Source organism: Piliocolobus tephrosceles, chromosome 9 (genome assembly GCF_002776525.5).
Source record: "Piliocolobus tephrosceles isolate RC106 chromosome 9, ASM277652v3, whole genome shotgun sequence".
Taxonomy (NCBI): domain Eukaryota; kingdom Metazoa; phylum Chordata; class Mammalia; order Primates; family Cercopithecidae; genus Piliocolobus; species Piliocolobus tephrosceles.
In genome coordinates, this window is record NC_045442.1 from 97,156,778 (window position 1) to 97,176,956 (window position 20,179).

At 34.8% G+C, this 20,179-nt stretch overlaps 1 protein-coding gene across 5 annotated transcripts in view; it reads left to right on the forward strand.

The window, feature by feature from the left end:
* PARD3 (par-3 family cell polarity regulator) overlaps nt 1–20,179 on the forward strand; it is a 720,675-nt gene that overhangs the window by 477,658 nt on the left and 222,838 nt on the right. For 3 of the 5 annotated variants that reach the window (XM_023218154.1, XM_023218156.1, XM_023218153.2), the window contains 4 exons: nt 4,631–4,781; nt 10,906–11,095; nt 15,148–15,299; nt 16,318–16,362. In XM_023218154.1, the coding sequence (XP_023073922.1) occupies nt 4,631–4,781; nt 10,906–11,095; nt 15,148–15,299; nt 16,318–16,362 (538 nt within the window). Of the gene's footprint in view, nt 1–4,630; nt 4,791–10,905; nt 11,096–15,147; nt 15,300–16,317; nt 16,363–20,179 lie in introns of all 5 variants that reach the window. The other 2 variants (XM_023218152.2, XM_023218155.2) reach the window with 1 other exon arrangement.

The window sequence follows — 20,179 nt, forward strand, 5'->3', positions numbered from 1 at the left end:
GGCTAGAGTGCAGTGGCGCCATCTTGGCTCACCACAAGCTCTGCCTCCTGGGTTCACACCATTCTCCTGCCTCAGCCTCCCAAGCAGCTGGGGCTGTAGGTACCCGCCACCATCTGGCATTTTTTTCTTTTTTGTTTTTTGTTTTTTTAAAGAAAAAGAGGTCTTGTTAGTGTTAGAAACTGAAATTCCAAAGTCACCCTCAGATAAGGCAGACAAGATGAATTTGGGGGCAGTAATTCTTATTTCCTTTGCTTTCCTTCTTTCCATAGATCTAATGGTCTCACCTAGCTACACTTAAAAACATTGTATAAGAAATCATTGTTTGTTTTCTTTTTCCTTTCTTCAAAGAAAAAGAGATGGCTTCCCATTGTTTAAATCCCTTAAAGGATGGTTTCACTTTTTTAGAGAAAAACTGAGTCCTGGCATTCTTTTCCATTGTTTCAGTTTTGGAATATACAAAGCAAGAAGAGAAAAATTGTTTTCACTTACTCCAAAGGACACATTTGTTGAAGACTTTTAAACAAGGCTGGAGGGGAATGGAAGTAAATACCAGGCATCATTCCTTGAGTGTTGAAAATAGCCTCTATATGAGAATTATGCTGATTTTTAAATATTTTAAGGAAATTAATATTTGTAGAAATTACTGTAATTTAACATAGCTTCTAGGTATTTTATTATATCCATGTTAGAAGTGATTTCATATAAAGCTTTTACTTAGTGCCAGTAGAGAATATCGCCAGGTGAGTTTTCTGTCTTAGACCTCATATTAGGGGATTTAGTCGTCAAGGACTTCTTTAAAATGAATTCTTTCTCTAGGCTTAATCCTCTTAGAATGGGAAAGGTGTGTTAGAATAGGAAAGGGGCCAAAGGTATCATTTATGGATCTCTTCATTTTCTGTATTAAGAAATAAATGCAAAGAGGTCAAATGATTTGCTTTAATGGCTGCAAGGCCAACATAGGTGGCAAAGTAATTTGGAAGCAAAATGTCTGTTTCTCTTACACAAGTGAGTGGATCTAATTGACTGGGATTGTGTTGTTCAGGCGCTTTATATCCCAGTTGCGTTGGGAAGTAGTGTACAATAAAAGCATGGGCTTTTTACAATCTGATGTAATCAGTGAAATTCTGGTTCTGCCATGTGCTGACTTGAGGAGCTCACCTCACTTTTCTGATTCTTGCCATTGCCCTCATGGGGATGTGAAGGAAAATAAATGTGGTCCTGCTTGAAAAGAGAATGTGAAACTGTACCCTAAATCTTCCTTCACTCTCCTCGAAAACTAAAATCTGTCTTTTCGTTAGTTGCTTTATGTTCACCTGTCCTCTGGAAGCTAGTATTTTCCAGAATGTATATTTGTAATCTAGGTTAAATGTCTTTTAATTTCAACATCATGCTGTGTCCTCAGTTTTAACAGCCTATTTCCACATAATGTAGTGTGTTTTAAGGAAAATATGAGTCACTCACTTTTAGGAATGAATTTATTAATCTTTTCTGCCAGTGCCTGCTCTGCGCTAGGCATTGGGGATCAAATACAACATGCTAAAAGAACCCTGAAATATTGAATAATATAATCTTGCCAATCACCAGTGAGAATCCAGTTTTAGGTTTGCTGAAGGGGGTTAAGGCCATTTCGATACGAACTTTTCAGTGTTTCTAGTGGAGATGGTGGGATACGTTTTCTTTAGGTGAAGGACACTATTTGACTTGCTGATGCATACTTACAACAAACGGAGATTTTATTAAGCCCCGCAGATAAATTCACATGAATTTTCATTATTCACTTAGCTTATTATTTCCTTTGGGATAGTGACCACAACATGAAATAAAGGCCTGTTCAAAGAGTTAAAAATAAGATTTTTTTTGACCTGTGGTAATATATTTCCACGTTACTGTAGCAAAAAACAATATCACTTTACACTCCTACGAGTGTGGGTTATCTTGCTGCAACCTAAAGCTATTTTTGTTCTTTAATAGGTAGAAAGAACAAGTTTCCTTGGGATGGAACTGAGGGGCCAAATAGCCACTGCTACAGGTTACTGTATTTAGTTGGAGTCAAGACAATTTTTGCATGTTAAATCACAAATAGACAACAAAATGAAAATTGCAGTTGTGCTTACTTTGGTTTCTTCTAATGAAGCTTAATTTTTTTCCCCCCTGAGATGGAGTCTGTCTCTGTTGCCCAGGCTGGAGTGCAGTGGCGTGATCTCGGCTCACTGCAACCTCTGCCTCCTGGGTTCAAGCAGTTCTCTGCCTCAGCCTCCCAAGTAGCTGGGATTACGGGTGCCCACCACCACACCCGGCTAATTTTTGTATTTTTAGTAGAGACGGTGTTTCACCATGTAGGTCAGTCTGATCTTGAACTCCTGACCTCATGATCCACCTGTCTCGGCCTCCCAAAGTGCTGGGATTACAGGCGTGAGCCACTGCGCCCAACTGAAGCTTAATTTTAGTGAGGTTTCAATATAAGGAACCTGCAAGGGCGTGAGAGTAGCCAGGGGAGCAGAGGCCAGCCATTCTCCCAGGACCAGGGGTTGCCTCTCTTCCTCAGTGCCACTGGTGCCCCCTCCAACATTTCCTAAGCTGGTGTTCTTGCAACAGCAAAAAATCACCAAAAGATTTAAAACAAAACTGTAACCCCAATCAGTTTTTTAAAAGAAATTAAAAGCCATTGTATCTTCTGTTAAATATTTATGTAGTCAACTATTGATGTCTTCATTTAAATCTGTCTTTTGAGATGCAAATTAAACATGGGTAGAGAGGTAGGGGAGGTGGAGAATCTTTCCCATGAAACTGTTCAAGTGCTTGATTTTTTTCTGAATAGACGTCTTACTGTTTTTCTTTAGAAAACATGCATGTACTACTTTTTAACGGAAATTTTATTTGGCTTTATAAAATTTTAAAATAGCCTTTTGGGATATTTACGGATTTCTCAAGAAGTTTTATAAAGGTTTTATCATGTAGAACATTGCAGCATTTAATTGCAGTTCAATTAAATACATTTTTCAGGCAAGCTTCAAGATATGTTGTCTGTCTTTTGATAAATTGTTTTAGAGTCTTATGTAGCAAGTCTTTATGTAGGTATACTTTTTAGTGTGTGTGTTCATTGAAAAGCCATACTTGTTTTTAATGGTATAGGGTATTCGTTTTATTAGCTTTTTTTTTTTTTTTTTTAAATCTTCTCCAGAGTCTTGTGGAATTTAGGCATTACATTATTTTAGAAACTGTTCTTTTATTTCTTTACATCAGAGACCTTGAATATTTAATTTACTTTTCAGTAAAGCTGTCAGTTGTAATCTACAATTAAAAAAAAAAAACTAATAAAACAAATCCTCATTTCACAATTTAAACCTTATTGAGTCTAATTCACTAGAGCTGCAAGTTTATTATTCTCCTGCAGTTTGACGTGCCTCCAGTTGTAATTGTGTTGACCCTTCAATGCATTAAATCTCCCCAGTGCTTATCAAACTGGGAGAGATAAGTCTACAATTCGGAACTTCATTAAATATCTCATTTATATTAAACAGATGATAGCTTCTAACAGAAATAATAATTTGTTCAGCTGAAGGAAGTGCGACAGTTGTGATTTCATGTGTGAGATGAGCGCTTTCTCTCTTGCTGTGCTGTGTGGTGCCGCCCTCCTGCCCACTCCCCGACATTGGCCCTCCCTGACTGACTAACACCAAAGCATCATACCATCCTTGTGGCGAACTTCACAGCCTGCGTCGTGAGGATTGTAGTTAAATGTACTTTGTTCTTCCTTAAAACAGATTTTTTTGAAGGCCTTACTAACGTGAATTTCTTACTCATATTATTTTTATGTAAAATATGACTTATCAGACACAGCTGTTTAAAGAAATGCCCCATACCATTTTAATTTATTGTCATTGAAATTGACATATATTCATTGCTTATTTATTAGATTGTATATGTTTTTGAAATCCTCTTTGTGTGCTTTATTAGAATATTTGGTCCTGATTTTCATATTGTTCTGCACACTACTAAAGTGATTATTGCAGCTGCTGTCTTAAACATTACAGTAAGATATGTCCATGATTATTCTTAATTTCTAGCAGGAGGAATTTAAAATGAGTGTGTTGTTCAAGACACCTGAGCTGATAAATAGAGTCTGTAGGTCTTGTAGAGTAGGTAATAATTCCACCAGCACACATGGAAAAATGTGTGTTAATTGTTAGATGTGTTTACATACTGTAAGTATAAGATCTGTAGCTAAATTGCAGCTTCCATTCTGATAAAGCACGCCTTTTATAGAGTAATATCTAGTAAAGAATTCTGAATTACACTGTAACTTAAATTGACTTAAACAGACACTAACAGTCAAGTTCGAAAAATAAACAGCAAGCTCTGATTTTTAAAAAGCCTTAAATATACATATTTTCCCCCCAGTGGTTGAAATCTGACAGAACTTCATGGGAGGCATGGTATAAAGTGGCACAGAAAGGTGCTCATTAGGCAGAGCTGTCATCACAAATTATTTTGGTACAGGGTGAGAAGTTCTAGTTCATTTGGTACCCTGTTGGATAGAGGCCTTGGGCAAGTTGTTACAATTCCCCCATGCTGCTCATGGGCCTCCAGGTACTGATTTTTCTTTGCCCCCACCCCCCTTACTCTGTAGTTAAAGTCACCTGGGAGCCCCCCTGGACCTGAGCTGCCCGTTGAAACAGCGTTGGATGATAGAGAACGAAGAATTTCCCATTCCCTCTACAGTGGGATTGAGGGGCTTGATGAATCGCCTAGCAGAAATGCTGCCCTCAGTAGGATAATGGGTGAGTCAGGTAAAACTCTGTTTATCACATCTTATTTTGATGCTTTCATTGGTTTACTGAGAGGTTATTAGTGTAAATATTAAGGTAAATAAAAATGTAATGTTTTCAAGACAAAGACGAACAGGTTTATTAAAATCATTCAGGAGGTGTTCATGTGAAGAGGTAAATCAACCCATTGATTTAAGTGACTTTTAGATCCTGTAACATGAGGAAAGAACCGAAAAGAAAGGGATCATATGGAAATGTTTTCCAGTGATCAAGATATTCTTTACTTACTTGAAATAATAAGTGAAGCTATGTTTAAAAAGAAATAAAAATGTAATGGCTTATGGCAAGAAGGATTCAAAAGTTACATATCATTCACAATGGTACTGCCTGGAGGGGGAGAAAAAAATATGTATATATAGATATATGCACACATATGTAAAATATTCACATGTATTTGATTTGTGTTTAATAGAATGTTACTGTATTTTAATTGTATTTTACTTTTCCGAAGCCTTAGTTTTAAAATCCCGAAACTAGTCTTCTGCATCCTTTGTTTGGATTCAGTACCATCCTATCTGCATGGCCCCCAGTGGGTAATGAGGTTATTAGCACTTGCTTTGCAGCAGTTCAGCTTTCTACTAACAGATCCAGTTAATAAAGACTTGCTTTGCCACAGGAGCGGTTGGATTTACTGAGTTGCTCATCTTGGGATTAGCTTGTGAGAGTTTTCAAATTTAAAACACAAGAAGTCATTTTGATTAAAGTAACACCTGACATAAAACACTTTTATTACTGGTATATTTTACAAGGCTTTCATTTAAAGTAAAACCCTAAATTTAACTCTTATTTCGAGTACATTTAATGCAGATTTGGTATAATTCAAGTTTCCATTATGGAGCCTCATTGAAACAGTAATTTATTCATCAGTGGGTGTTTATGGAAAGTCTGCTATTGGCAAGACATTGTGTATATACTTTTGCTGTAGGTACAAAGATGAGTAAGAAGCAATCTCTGCCTTCAAAGAACTTTCTACTGGGCATCATCAAAAACATACATAAACATGTCTAGTAGAATTGTCTGTTTTTCTTCCTCTAATCTCTCTAGCTTTCTAATTTAGAAAAATTGCTGAATATGTAATTTCTTGTCTTGTTACTTGTGGAACTTAGACAAGCAGCTTTCTGGTTTTACTTTGTCAACATTTTTCTTTTTACCTGCTTGGCATAAGTGAACATCAGGGAAGAGTGCCACACCTGTTGGGTTGAACACCTGTAGGTGAAAGGCTTTGTACATAGTTTCTCACTTTTAAATCTTTGCTTATTACTTACCACTCTCTTCACTGCTGTTGGTTTTTCCGTACTTTCTTGGCTTTGGTATAAAACTTTATCTTTGTTAAATTATTTTTTTATTGATGAAATTTCAGTCCCCTTTAGAGAGAGAGAGTGTGCATGTGTCCCTAGATAATGTGTGCACACAAAGTGATATGCTGTAATTTCCCCTTTATTATAGGAACATAGGACTTGCCATACTGAATCAGACCATTGGTCCACCAGTTCCTGTAACCTGCGTCCTGCCTCCAATCCCTGATGCTTCAGAGGAAGGCGAAAAACTAAAACTAAAACTCAAACCAAAAAAATTCCCTAAATTCAGCTAGTGACCTTTTGAAATGCTGTATATATGAGTTGAAGAGTCATTCATTTTCTTCCTAGTCTGTTGCCCTGATTTTGTTAGCTACAGCTTTATTAGTCTTCTTCGGTTTGCATTATAGTTGACATTGTTTCCTCTTCCTTCTGCTAGATATGTAATGAACTCTTAATACTCCAGATGCTTCCCCGGGGCAGTAACTTCTCTCCCAGTTCTGTGTTTTGTGATGTGTAATCCCTTTTACCACTTTGGGCTGGGGGTGACAAATGCATTACTATTTAAAGGTAGGCTAAGTTGATGTTTTTGTGATTTGGATATTTTCTTAAGATAATTTTTTACAATTTGTACCAGAAACTAGGGATTCTAAATAGTTTTACCCTGACAAGCGTATATGCGTATTTTGATTCATCTTGTGTTTTACAAATCTGAAAATTCCTCACTCTTTGTCAGTCCTTACTCTAATACCATTGGCCATAATAATCAAATGCGATTTGTGATATAGTTACCACTTAAAGTTAGAAATCCTGTTCAAGATGTTACCTTGCAACAGAAAGCCCAAACAGGGCATTAGGAGAGGTATGGGGCACAATAAATTTAAGAAACTTGACAAATCACAGTTTCTGAACCAAAATTTGGATGTATGTTTTTCTGAGTCATGAATTCCATAGTTCCAAAGACATTAGAACATTGGATTTCCATTCATCTAAACCAATAACAACAGTATTTATTGAATTGCACATTATCTAGGCATGTGGAAATTCCTCAAACTGTTTGGTTAATGATTGCCTTCTAAATGTTTGGAATCACTCCTATGTAGACATTAGTGGAGGTGAAGGTATTTACTTCATGATCTGCTATGATACAAAAAGAACTTTGTATTGAAATTCTGGCTCATTACCTTAGGGAGTTATTAATTTTGTGTTAACAGGTTGAATTTTCATATGGAATAATCCCCTGTGTAGGACTCTAGGCTGCAGGGAGCTTTGAGGCTTTGTGATGCATTCCTTTGTGAACACATCCGTGGAGAAAGGCTTTTAAAAGCTATACCCCAAAAGGAAGAGCTTCTAGAGTTGGAAGGATGTCAGATGCCATCAGTCACACTTTCCCACTTAACAGATGAAGGAACTAAGTCCTAATATCCCAGGATGTTTTTTGTTTTACTTGTTTTTGGCTATTTCCTTTTTCTAAAAGTAGCCTTCTCTAGGGAATGCTGAGATCTTCATTCTTTATTAGTATCAATTTATAATCATCTACATCTGTAAGCAGATATTCGAAAGTCTCCATATCTTATTCTATTCTGGCACCCACGGTGACTAAAAATATCAAAGACGTTAAATCTTTGAAAACAGCCTTCAAACCACGTACTCCAACCGACTTACCTTGTATGTCGGGGAGTTATGGAGCAAATAAATTAAGTAACTTGACAAAAGCTGCACACTTTCTGTACTTCTGAACCAAAATTTGGATGCATGCTTTTCTTTATCATGAGTCACACCTGATTAGGATTTCCTTAGCTTTTATTGGGGTCAGCCAGGATTGTAACCAAAGGCAAGATTTCTCTGTCATCTCTTTTGACAGAATTCCCACTATCATGGATTTTCTAATAGTCCTGAACATTTATCAGAAAGTAATCTGTAGTGGGCCTGCCTGCATAGGATTCTTCCTTTGAAAAGCCTTAATTTTTCTAATGGTTGGTCTCTCTTAACTAACAATCAAAAACAGCAACAAGGCAGCTGGGCACAGTGGCTTATGCCTGTAATCCCAAAACTTTGGGAGGCCCAGGCAGGTGGATCACCTGAGGTCAGGAGTTCAAGACTAGCCTGGCCAACATGTGAAACCCTGTCTCTACAAAAAATACAAAAATTAGCCGGATGTGGTGGTACACACCTGTAGTCCCACCTACTGGGGAGGCTGAGGCAGGAGAATCGCTTAAACCCGGGAGGCAGAGTTTGCATTGAGCTGACATCGCACCACAGCACTCCAGCCTGGGCAACAGAGTGAGACTCCATCTCAAAAAAACAAAAGCAAACAAAACAAAAAACAGCAACAAGGATGATCAACGTAACTAATTGAACCAGCACATCCGTTTCATACAAGACATCACACGTTGTCATTTGTAAGCCTGGGACTTTAACTTTTTCTCAACTTTTTTAGCTGAATAATTTTTCTTTTTAAAACAAAACTGAAATCTGTTGTATCCATTTTAGAATTTATCTCAGTAGTTTGTATATTCATATATATGTGGTGAGTTTAAGAAGACATTATATTTAGAACATTTTTATCTTGTTAGCAATTTGACATAGAAAAATGGAACATTAATGTTTTTATTGTGAGTCATGTCACTGGCACGGTTTTCCTCTAGTATCATATGTGGTGTTACCTTCTATGTAAATTTGCCAATGAATAAATGTTTAGTGAACAAACATTTTGTATTTCCTTGTTTCACTCCTCTACAAGATACTGACTAGTTTACTTAGTTTGTAGGTCACTAGTTAACTAGTTGAAGATAGAGGAAAGTTTACCTATCAAAAATAAATTGAAGCCTTCTCAAGTCATAGAAGGTTTCACATTTATGATGTGCCAACTACTAGCAAACATAATTAAGGGATCATTGTATTGTCTTGGTGGAGCTTAGTAGAATATGTAGTTAAGTTTTTTAGCTGTCCGTTACCCTGGTATAATCTTGGAGCCATAACCCAAAACTATATTCCTGGCAAGCATGTTAAAGAAGCAGAAAATAGAAATTTTCAAATCTTGTGAAATGTTAGCCTTTCAAATCATGGGTGAGGAAAAAAAATGCTAAATTATTTTCTTACTACGAGGAAGATTTCTTGCCATTTATTTATGTATACAATATTGTGTCACAACAGTTAAGGTACAATATTTCTTCTCAGAACAACAGATTACAAAAAAAAAATCATATATGCACCTTTCAGTGTTCCATATTGCTTATTAGGCCATCTCTCAGAATATATTGTGTAAAACCAGGAGTTTTAGTTTTGTGTTTAAAAATGAATGCACTATGATTATACTGTAATATTTACTTTCAAAAATTTTACCCGTGTGGGGACTTGGTATTTAATATTGTGACATGCCTCATCAGTGGTGAGTTGTCCATTGGGGTAACTGGTTTTATAATTCTGTATGCTTTGAAGAAAAAAGTATGTCTTGAGAAGGAAACATTTCTTTGGCTAATAGTGCTAGAAAGTCCTATCTTATTGATGAATATTACATTTGCTGAACAGGTTTCTATCCTAATATTCTAACACTGTATTAGAAATAAATGAGTAATTTGAATTCAGGTAAGGGAAATGGCTAAGTATTACATTTGATTTACATTTTTATCATTAGCATTTATATAAAGCTGTTAATTTTCATAGTTTGTCAAAATGGGTGCATTTGAAATCAAAGTAGAAAGTTTTTCTTGGTAACATGTTGAGAAGAGGTTTCAGTGAACTTATAGTATTACTACAATAGTGAAGTTGATGTTAAATGAGGAATGCAGTTGAAATCTCCAGCAAGTTTGCTTTTTGTGAGTTATCCTGAAAAGATGTAGCAATTTAAATAAATTCTGTTCCTTTGCTGAAATGTCTAGAACAATACAATACAGACTTTTAAAAATCCTTCAAGCTTGTGTATGCCGTCCCAACGTCCTCAGCCATGGCCTGAAAAACCTCTGGCCTCTCAGCTCCTAATTTTTTGCATCAAGATCACTCCAGGTGTTTCTCTAGGCTTTGTTTCTGGTGATACTCATCTTTTAAGTGTCACCTGACTGCACCATGGACTTTTCTCCATCATGCATTTAATAATGATATTGCTGATATCTAAAATAAATGTCATCATTTCTTCTGGCAGAAAAGATAATATTGACCATTTAAAACCTAATTCTGATGTTAATTTTGCCAAGATTTCCAGCACTTTCTACCCACAGTGACCCAGGCAATTACAACACAAGTGAGTGGCTTTGGGGTCATCTCTCACACCACCATACAATTATCACTGCTTGTAATTCTTTCTCCTTCACTAGGGCATACGCCCTTTAAGGACAGAGACTATGTCTTACAGTACGTGCTCTGTGGCAATTGCTCAATGAATGAACGGATGAATGAATGAATGAATGAACAATGCAAGTTAGTGGGGCTTCTTTGTAAATTTCCTGGTAAAATTTTTCAAAAGACATTCACAGTTTAGAATGTGTGTAGCATTTTCACATTAGAAGACATTTGAGTGAGTATCTTTGGCTTTAGGAAACTTAAAACCAAAAAAATTGCATGCATTGCCCTGAGCTATACAGTTGTAGCGTCAGAGGTAGTAATAGACTCGAGGTCTCTGACAATCATTTATGAAAAATAAATGTGCTAAATTCTGTTTTGTTCTACCAGGTTGAGCAGATATGTGGAAAGTTAGACATTTACTAATATAGCAAAGTATTAAAATTAATAGATGTAACACTTTGATCGATGTCTAGAATTTCTCTTCTTTTTTCACTGGACAGGTAAATACCAGCTGTCCCCTACAGTGAATATGCCCCAAGATGACACTGTCATTATAGAAGATGACAGGTTGCCAGTGCTTCCTCCACATCTCTCTGACCAATCCTCTTCCAGCTCACATGATGATGTGGGGTTCGTGACGGCAGATCCTGGTACTTGGGCCAAGGCTGCAATCAGTGATTCAGCCGACTGGTAAGCTCATCGTCCAGGGTTGGAAAACATGAATTAATTACAGTCGCATCTTATGTTTAAGTGGCTTACCACTAAATACAGTTAATCATTTTTTTAATAGCCATGCTCTGTCTTCATGGTTTTTATACACTTAATTATCACTCTTTTAATAAAAGATTTTGCCCCAACCCTGTAAATTTAATTGTTTTAGCCTTCAAGAGCTACAGTTAGTAATGTAACCAAAACAACAACAGAACTACTACCAATCAAAAAACCATGCTCATTTGTTTTTCAGTTTCACTATTTATGGTTTATTTCACATCTGTGTTAATTTGATGCATTGTTTTTCAATTAAATTCTTGTCATCTCCCTAAATCGATTCCAACAATTAGATAACTTTGCAAAACTAACAGTTGATGTGTTCTAAGAGTGGGAGGAGGCTTTTTTTTAAGTGGTGTTTTTTGTTTTTGTTTTTTTTCCAGAGTGCTATAACCATACTGTTTAAAACGCTTTGTAATTGCTTTTAACATAGTGACTTCTGGGGCACTCCCTGCTAATTTTTTTTTCCTGTGTCTTTCAAAATAGAAGAAAGCATTTGATACTACTGAGCCAATGTGTGGCTCATGAATGCAGATGTGTGTCTTAATGTTTATGCCTAGTAATTATATACATCAATAAGCAAAAGCAAAGCTCCTCTTGGGGACGACCTCACAAGGTTGTAGTGATAATTAACACAAACCATGTGAAGTACTGTACCAGAATTTTCTCATTGCCCTTTCTCTGGGGTCTTTTATGAATATATCAGCAAAATCATATTTAAATATTATGGTGTTGTTTCTTCACCACTTAGCCATTCCTGCTGCCTACTGTTTTTCTGGCTTGTGTCAACATTAATATTAGATAGGAGGTGTCTGGGGGACTGGCATTTATTTGCGTTAACATTTTTAGTAATGATCCTAACAAAGTGAACCACGCCCCCCTGTCCTCTTCCCTGACTCTCCACACGAACACACAAAATACAGTTCATTTATCTGTTAATTATGAAGATGTTCTCTTGGAATAAATCACACCTCTTATTTGGGACCTTGAAAAGTTCATCTCTAGCTTTTCATTTCTTTCTTTTTTAATTCTCTTTTTGAAAACACAGGATTTAAAAATAGACTACACTCAAACCTGCATGATAATGGCCCATCTTTGAATGAGGTTTTTGGTTAAACATAGAACGGATGACTACAATATAAAGTAAAAACCCATTTGAAATCTGCAGATGGTGTTACATTGACTGCTGTGTCTCATATCTCTTTCTGAAAATGAAAGTAACAACAGAGAAAGCAAGAATTAGATAGACGCAATATTCATCTTAGGGACAAAAGCCTTTAAATCTCTACCATGATGAGAAATTGTGGAGTGGTCATAGTCTTTGGGGTCTTATAAAGCAGTATATTAGTGAAAATAGTTAAATAACTAGAAGGGATAGATTGTGGCATTAATTTTCCTAAGGGGGATTTGCAAAATGGTGAGGACTTGTATAATTTTGCTGTGGGGAATGTGGGGCAAAGCAAATAATATGAATGAAGGGTTATCCAAACAAGAATGGCAGCTGTTTTGAATCACAGCAGAAAATGCAGGCATTTCTAGCCTGACAATATCTTCCCTAATCCTTGATGAAAATGTTATAAAAACAAAAGGCCAATAAGACAGGATTAATAACTGGAATTTTAATAACATTAGGGGTCAAGATATGGTTACATTCTTTAAAGAATCAGCTGTCATTCCTGCAATCTAACTTGTTAAATATTCCAGTGTACTGTTTATTGTGTCTGAAATTAGTTTAATGGGAATATATTGATAGGGAAGAATTAATTTTGTCATAATTTAAGAGTATTTAGTTATTTTAAGACTCTTACTAATGCACAAACTCATTTGACATTTTAAATTGTATCTGCAGTTCACTGCACAGTTGTCGAAGGCTACATCAAATGGCTAAACTTATTTGTTTGCTTATAGAATATACTGTTTTCAATCCATTAATCAATTGAAAGAACATTAATAATGTGTTTCTGGGGGAAAGGAAATAACAGCAAATTCTAATCTTAATGGCAACATGATTTTAGAGGATATAAAATTAAAGATGCACCAATACGTGGTTTTCAGGCAAGATTGACAGTGACAATTTGTATTTCTTTGAAAAATCTTTTACCAACGATTTCTACTAACACTGTATTTCAAATGCATTCTGTTCGCAAGTTTGGTGCAGTATTGGTGTTCAGATTTTAAATTATTCCAGAAAAGGTAAAAAATAATTGGTCAGCATGTACAGAGTGACTGAAGAGATCCACTGACAATATATAAAAGAATTATTGGAAATGTATTATTTAGAGTTTGCTGCTGCAAGATTGTGTCATATTACTTATCATATGGGTTTTAATTTTTTACTTCTAGAAGTGTGTTTTTTTTCACTTGGGTGCATGTGCTCTCATCTTTATAAGCCATTTACACCAAAGCATAGTAGTATATGAAGAGGCATCTGAGGGTAGGTGTCTGTCATCATAATTTGTATTACTTTGATAATTTGAGATAGTCTTCATTGGGTGATGACTGACTTGTTTAGTAGTTAGCAATTTACATGGGGTTTTCACCTTAGGTTGCTGAATTCTCTCATTAGCTTTTTAAGTGGGTGAGACAACTATTCTCCTTATTGAATATATTAACATATAATGAGCTGAAAACATTTCAAGTCACCCTACCCAGTGGCGTGGCTTTTGCCTGCTATCTTACTTTTCACACTTTTAGCATAGTTCTTTAAGAGCCAACTCTCATTTCATGCACAGTAAATTGCAGCTAAATTTCTGATGTACATCCAAAGGTTGACTGTCTTTTTACTAGTATGGATGATAATTCTTATAAGGCCATAAAGGGTTACAAAAGCTTGCTTCCATCAGAAGCATGAGGAAGACTATCATAAGCTCAGCTGACAGTGGAAGAAGTCCTGGGCATTTTTAGCGTGCTCAGTTAGCTGTAGAGGGATGTTCTCTCACCTGACCAGATAGGTAAGGTGGCTAGACCTGATGTAGTAGAGCAGTAAGTATACTTACTTACCCAATGTGCCCATCACAGAGAAAACCCTTTTCATATTATGAACTGTGGCTAGAACACCTTATAGCACTTTAGAATGTGTTCACAGATTTTTACAAACAGGAGTGATTCTGGGACATCTTCCATTGGAGGAACACTTCAGAAGGCATCCCGTTACCAGGGATTTGCCATATGCTTCCTTATCATCCCCACTTGAGCCACTGTGTTGGTGTCACCAAAATCAAATGTTATCTAAACTTAGTCATGTTCTTCCTGACTCTCATATACTGTTTTTTCACTCATCCGTGCATCCTCAGCCTCTGTTTCATGCTTCTGGTATAGTATTTTTCTTGTGAGCTCATAGAATACAGGAATCTTTCTTATCTGTTATTTGGACCTATGTCTGGTACAAATAACAGTGCCTTAATCAGAATAGGTTCTAATCAGTGTTTGTTGAATTGATTTATTTGTTGATTTAATATTTCAAAGAAACTGCAGCCTTATGAAATGGCATGCCATAATGACATATTTTTTCTTTCCTTAAAACATAAAAGATACATAGGAAGGCTAGAATACACTCTTTTTGAAACCTCTATTTAATTACAACTTATATGGTCACTTGTTCGCTGCTAGTATTTGTGTATAATATATGACAGGTTTCCTGAAAAATTCAATCGTTCCAATATCAGGCTCATTTTTTATAGTCTTGAAATAATTCTGTATTGTCGAACAGAGTGAAGAAGCAGGAAAGTAGAGAAGGAGGAAATTTACATGGAGAAAGAGTTACTCTAAATGTTAAATTAATTTTGTATTTTTCTATCACCTTCTATACAGCCACAGTTTTTTTTTAGTGGACTGTATTTGTGTTATTTATTTCAATTCTTCTTGAGGAATATACATATGCATATTCACATTTGCAGGTATGTATGAACCTCCCTAAAATGGATGTCTGTTATTTTTAGTAAATATTTTTATGTTTATATTTTTCTTCACTCCAGCTCTTTGAGTCCAGATGTTGATCCAGTTCTTGCTTTTCAACGAGAAGGATTTGGACGTCAGAGTATGTCAGAAAAACGCACAAAGCAATTTTCAGATGCCAGTCAATTGGATTTCGTTAAAACACGAAAATCAAAAAGCATGGATTTAGGTAGTGAGTACAATCTCCATGAATCTTTATCTAAATAAGGTTTAAATGCTTTCAGGATAAAATTGATGGTCCCAAACAGATGTCTGTTTACTTTGAGAAAATAAATGTGAAATGTGGCAATTTGGCAAAAATTAGTTTTTCTCCCAGTTTGAGATAACGATATTACTCATAAGTGGCATGTTTACATAATATGCAATATGTTAATATATATGTTTTCTTAAGAGAATGGAAACAAACACATGTGCATATCATGCTATGTCCATGTATCTTTATTTTACACAATGAAATGTTTTAACACTTTGGCTATTTAAAACCAGTTTCATTGAAATTGTATTAGGTTGGTGGTGGGATTTTTCAACTAGAAGTGAAAATTTTGGAGAGAAACCATTATCTCAATCCATGTCTGGAATTTGGTTACTTCATGATGTCTTCCTTTCATTGCTGTTCTTTAAGGTTTATTTATTGGAAACTTTCATGTTTTGATAATTAAGGCATTTAATCAAAGTAATAATTTGGGAGTATTTCTTATAGAAAGTATTTAAGAGCAAATGAGAGGAGGAAAATAATCATAGTTGTTCAAACACCAATCAGGTGTGTCTCTTTAAATCCAAATCCACCAAAAAAAAAGTAAAATAATTATATCTGTACACTGAATGATTTAAAAACTTTGTTAATCAACTGTAACTTATGCTGTTCTCTGGTGGCTGTTTGTATTCCAAGACTAAAAGCATTAATTTATCATATGCATAAAGAAAAATTTGATGATGCATTGCCTTGGCTAATTATGATATGCTAACATATAACACACATGTCTGTGAAATGAAATGACTGGCATATTGCATGGAGACACTGCTTTTTTTTCCTCCTTTTTTGATTATGAATGTTTGCTTGATGTTTCATAGTATTTGCATGAAATATTAGCTGAGGATCGTCACCTAACTGAAAAGATCTGGGAATGGTGGAAGCATGATGGGCTATGGGAACTAACTGGGCTAACCATTATACATTTACCTTTTAACAGTAGCTGACGAGACTAAACTCAATACAGTGGATGACCAGAAAGCAGGTAAGAATGGACAGTTAGACTGTTGCCATAGAAACCATGGCCTACAGAGCTTAGCCCAATTATAGAGCTGCCAATCATATGCCATGTAAACATACATATTCCAGTCTTACACAGATGTTTTCATTGTGAGAAATCAAATTACATAGGAAATATTTTCTGTTAGTAGAAATTTATCAGTGGTGTACTTACGAAATAGGAATATAATTTACTGCTTCAAAAAGGCTAGAAACAACCTAGATTTTCTTAATTATATTCATGTAAAGATGTTTTATCCCAATTTTTAAAAAGTCAAAATCCTGCAAACATGATCTGTTATGGTAAACTCCTAGGTTTTAAGTCACCTATGTGATGTCTAGGTTAACATCCAAAGTGATTCTCAGAGTGGTGATTTTGATTTGAAAGATAGTAGTGCCAATATAAATATTTTTCATTGTAGGACAATGTCCGGTATTGCTATCATTAGTCATTCAGAAAGGCTTATTCTTTTTATTGATGCTGGAATTAGCTTATAGTTAACCTGACATTGTATTAGACTATATAATGCATATGGCTTCATATCTTAACTTTGTGAGCTTGTTCTAAATTCATTACTTCTAAAATATTGCTAAATTGTTCCATAGAAACAATGGATTATATTGAATTGGGATTCTATTGTAGTCATCGATTTTGCTTTTTATGTTATTATTGTATGACAGTAATCACAGGAAAGTCTTTTAAGTGTAGTTAATGTGCTTTGTATAATTGACCATTTATGACATAAGTTTGGAATAGTGTTTTAATCTGTATCCAGTATGATGTAGTTACACTACTTAGCACTAATTAGCTTCAATTTGCCTTTTTAACCTGCAGCAGTAAATTAGTTTTAGCTTGCTTAAAAAATGTGTATCCCACATATATATGTAAAAATTATTGTGGACATGGTTGGAGTTATATTCTGTGGAGTATAAGATAGGTCGTAAAAAATACATCTAATAAATCATAAGATTAACTGTATTGTGAGGCAATTAACTGTAGCCTTAGCCCTTACTGAGTTGTTTGTTGTTCTTATGAAACCTAAAGTTTATTGAATCAGAGCTAAAGAGAAATGTTATGGGATAGTTCACATATGTGAAATAGTAGTTTTTAGAGTTAGCAGTATTTCGTACTTCTCAAGCAATAACCCCGATCTGAGTAAATAGTCATAAAAACCAAATTGAGCTGCTCAGGTTAAAGGACCTGACTTCATATACAATGTCAGTTAGGTAAAATAAGAAAAATACCTAATTTAACCAACTCACAGGTACTATAAGGAAAAGGACAGTTTATTGTGATCTACAACATAATGATCTACAAGTTATAACTCAATGCATTAGATAACTTTCATGGAAAGTCATTACATAAGTTTCAAGGCAGATTGTATAGTCTAATCAAAAATCAGACTATGCTTTTATGTTTTAAAGTGTTAGATTCTAGAGAAAAAGATTTTTTGTTTTGCACTTTGTGCAGTCTATTCTACCAAATTAAATTAGAAAATCTTGGGGCAAAAATTTGTTACAAAGATATCAAAATACTTGGTCTGTTGATTTTACATCTAAATGAATAAAATACCTAAAGTAGATATTTTATTATGTCCGTGTCCTCTAATATTAGATGGTGAAAAGATTTTCACTTATCTTTCTTTCGTCACTTCACTTGACTTGAGTTTTCAAGAAAGATTATGATTTTACAGATTAGTCCAAAGGTTTTTGGGAGAATCATAGTGGCATTTTAGCATTGAGCATCTGTCTAACCTAGCCATAAGCCTTTCATCATGAAAATTGAATTACATTTCCCTCTGTCCCTTGCAAAAGACCTCCCTCCCTCCCTTCCTTCTTCCCTCTTCCTCTCCCTCTCCCGGCAACAGGGATATTACTAAGGAGGAATAAAAACCAGATCTAGGAAAATAGTATGATTATGATTTCCCTCTTTTTTTTTCTTCCAGATTTAGGAATCTTGTATCATATTTTGGGGATAAATCTTTCTCCCCAAATTATAAACAAGGGAGAACAGGTATAAGAGAATTGGATTTCTAATGGTTTCATTCTTGAAATATAAAGATTAGCAAAGTATGGTAATGACCTAAAAGATTTGTGTAAAGTAAGAGCTTAAAATATTGTTTTAAAATTAAGACAAAAGATACTGATTTTTATGGTGTAGATAAAAACACTCTTTTGCATATATTTTACATACAGAAAGACTTTTTCAATTTTCATTACTAGTAAAATGCTAAGTTTGTATTGTTAGGGAATCCTTTTAATTTTTTTCTAAAGGCACTTGACTGAATCAGTGTATTAGGGATTTTAATAACTTCATTGAGAAATCCTAACATATCATTCAAAACCTTTGTTATAGTTTCTTGGTCAAATATAGTACTAAAATGTATGTTGCTCATGTTATAGATTGAAAGTTAGCAAGCTCTTTCTGTAAAGGAACAGATGGTAAATATTTTAGGTCTCTGTTGCAGCTTTTACATTCTACCATTGTTGAATGAAGGTAGCCATAGACAATATGTAAATACATGGGCATGGCTGTGTTCCAGTAAAATTTTCAACATTTGACTCTCGGTTTGCTGATCTGTGTTACAGATTCAGGAGTTGTAGATAATTGACATTTTGCATAATTTTTTTATTAGAAACGTTTTCATCTATACGTAAATATACAGAGAGTAGTTTGATTGACCTTCCACAAACTCAGGGCCCACCATCCACAATGATTAACATTTTGCCAAAAGGTTATTCCAGAATGTTTTCAATTTAGGGAAATGAATAGGTAGGTAAGCTCTGAATAGAACTTACACAATTATCATTTATTGAAATATACTTTGACCATTGTTTTTCTTTCCAAGTTTGCCTGTAGGGACACTCAGTTTTAATGAACACTAATGCCATTCCTGAAATTCATTATTTAAGTTTTTATTGTTCTCAGTACACTAAGTAAAATCTCAGCTAACTTTACATAAAGAAAAGCTTAATATATATAAATGGTGTTTTTATGAGAATTCTTTCTGGAAGCATGAAATCTTTATTCATGATATATACTCCCATAAAAATACATACACACATACACGTATCCTTAATAAACCCAAGAAAGCACCAAATATTTGCCTAATATGTGTTTATAGAACCCAGATATAGCTGGTAAATTCTGAAAATTGATAGGCATTTATTCACAAAAAGATCTTTCCAGTGCAAATTCTAGGAACTATAAAGGTAAATATCCCTGCCCAGGAATGATCTTTTCCCATTCTTTTTGATTCCTTGATTTCTTATTATGTAGGTTTTTGGAACAAAATTCATTTTCCTTGCCGTGACATGACTTTTATGAGTAATTTAGAAAATGCAGTTGTCAAAAATTGTAGTGCTACCTAGAGAAAAAGTAAGATTGATCTCATTGAAAGAAATAAATCTCATGAACTTTTATCACAAAATAAATACAGACAAACCCGCATTGAGAAAGCTAAATATGACATCTTTTTATTTCCAGCACAACAATTTGTGGAGTATTATTTCTTTATGAGAATCATGTGTTTGCCTTCCTGTTTGAGCTACATTTTAAACATATCTATTCTTACCTAAAACAGCTTCATTTAACCTCAATGAATCTTAAAAAGTTAATTTTTGTTTTGAGTCTTTCAGTGTAATTTTAATTCTATTTTATTTTCTGAGCTGTGAAAAGCCTGTGTCACAACTATTTGTCTTCTGAGTAATAACATGATCAACATATGGGCTGATGACCCCATGCAGAGATAAACTATTTTGTTTCTCCTACCCTCTATTTTTTTCACCTGTCTTTTTAATAG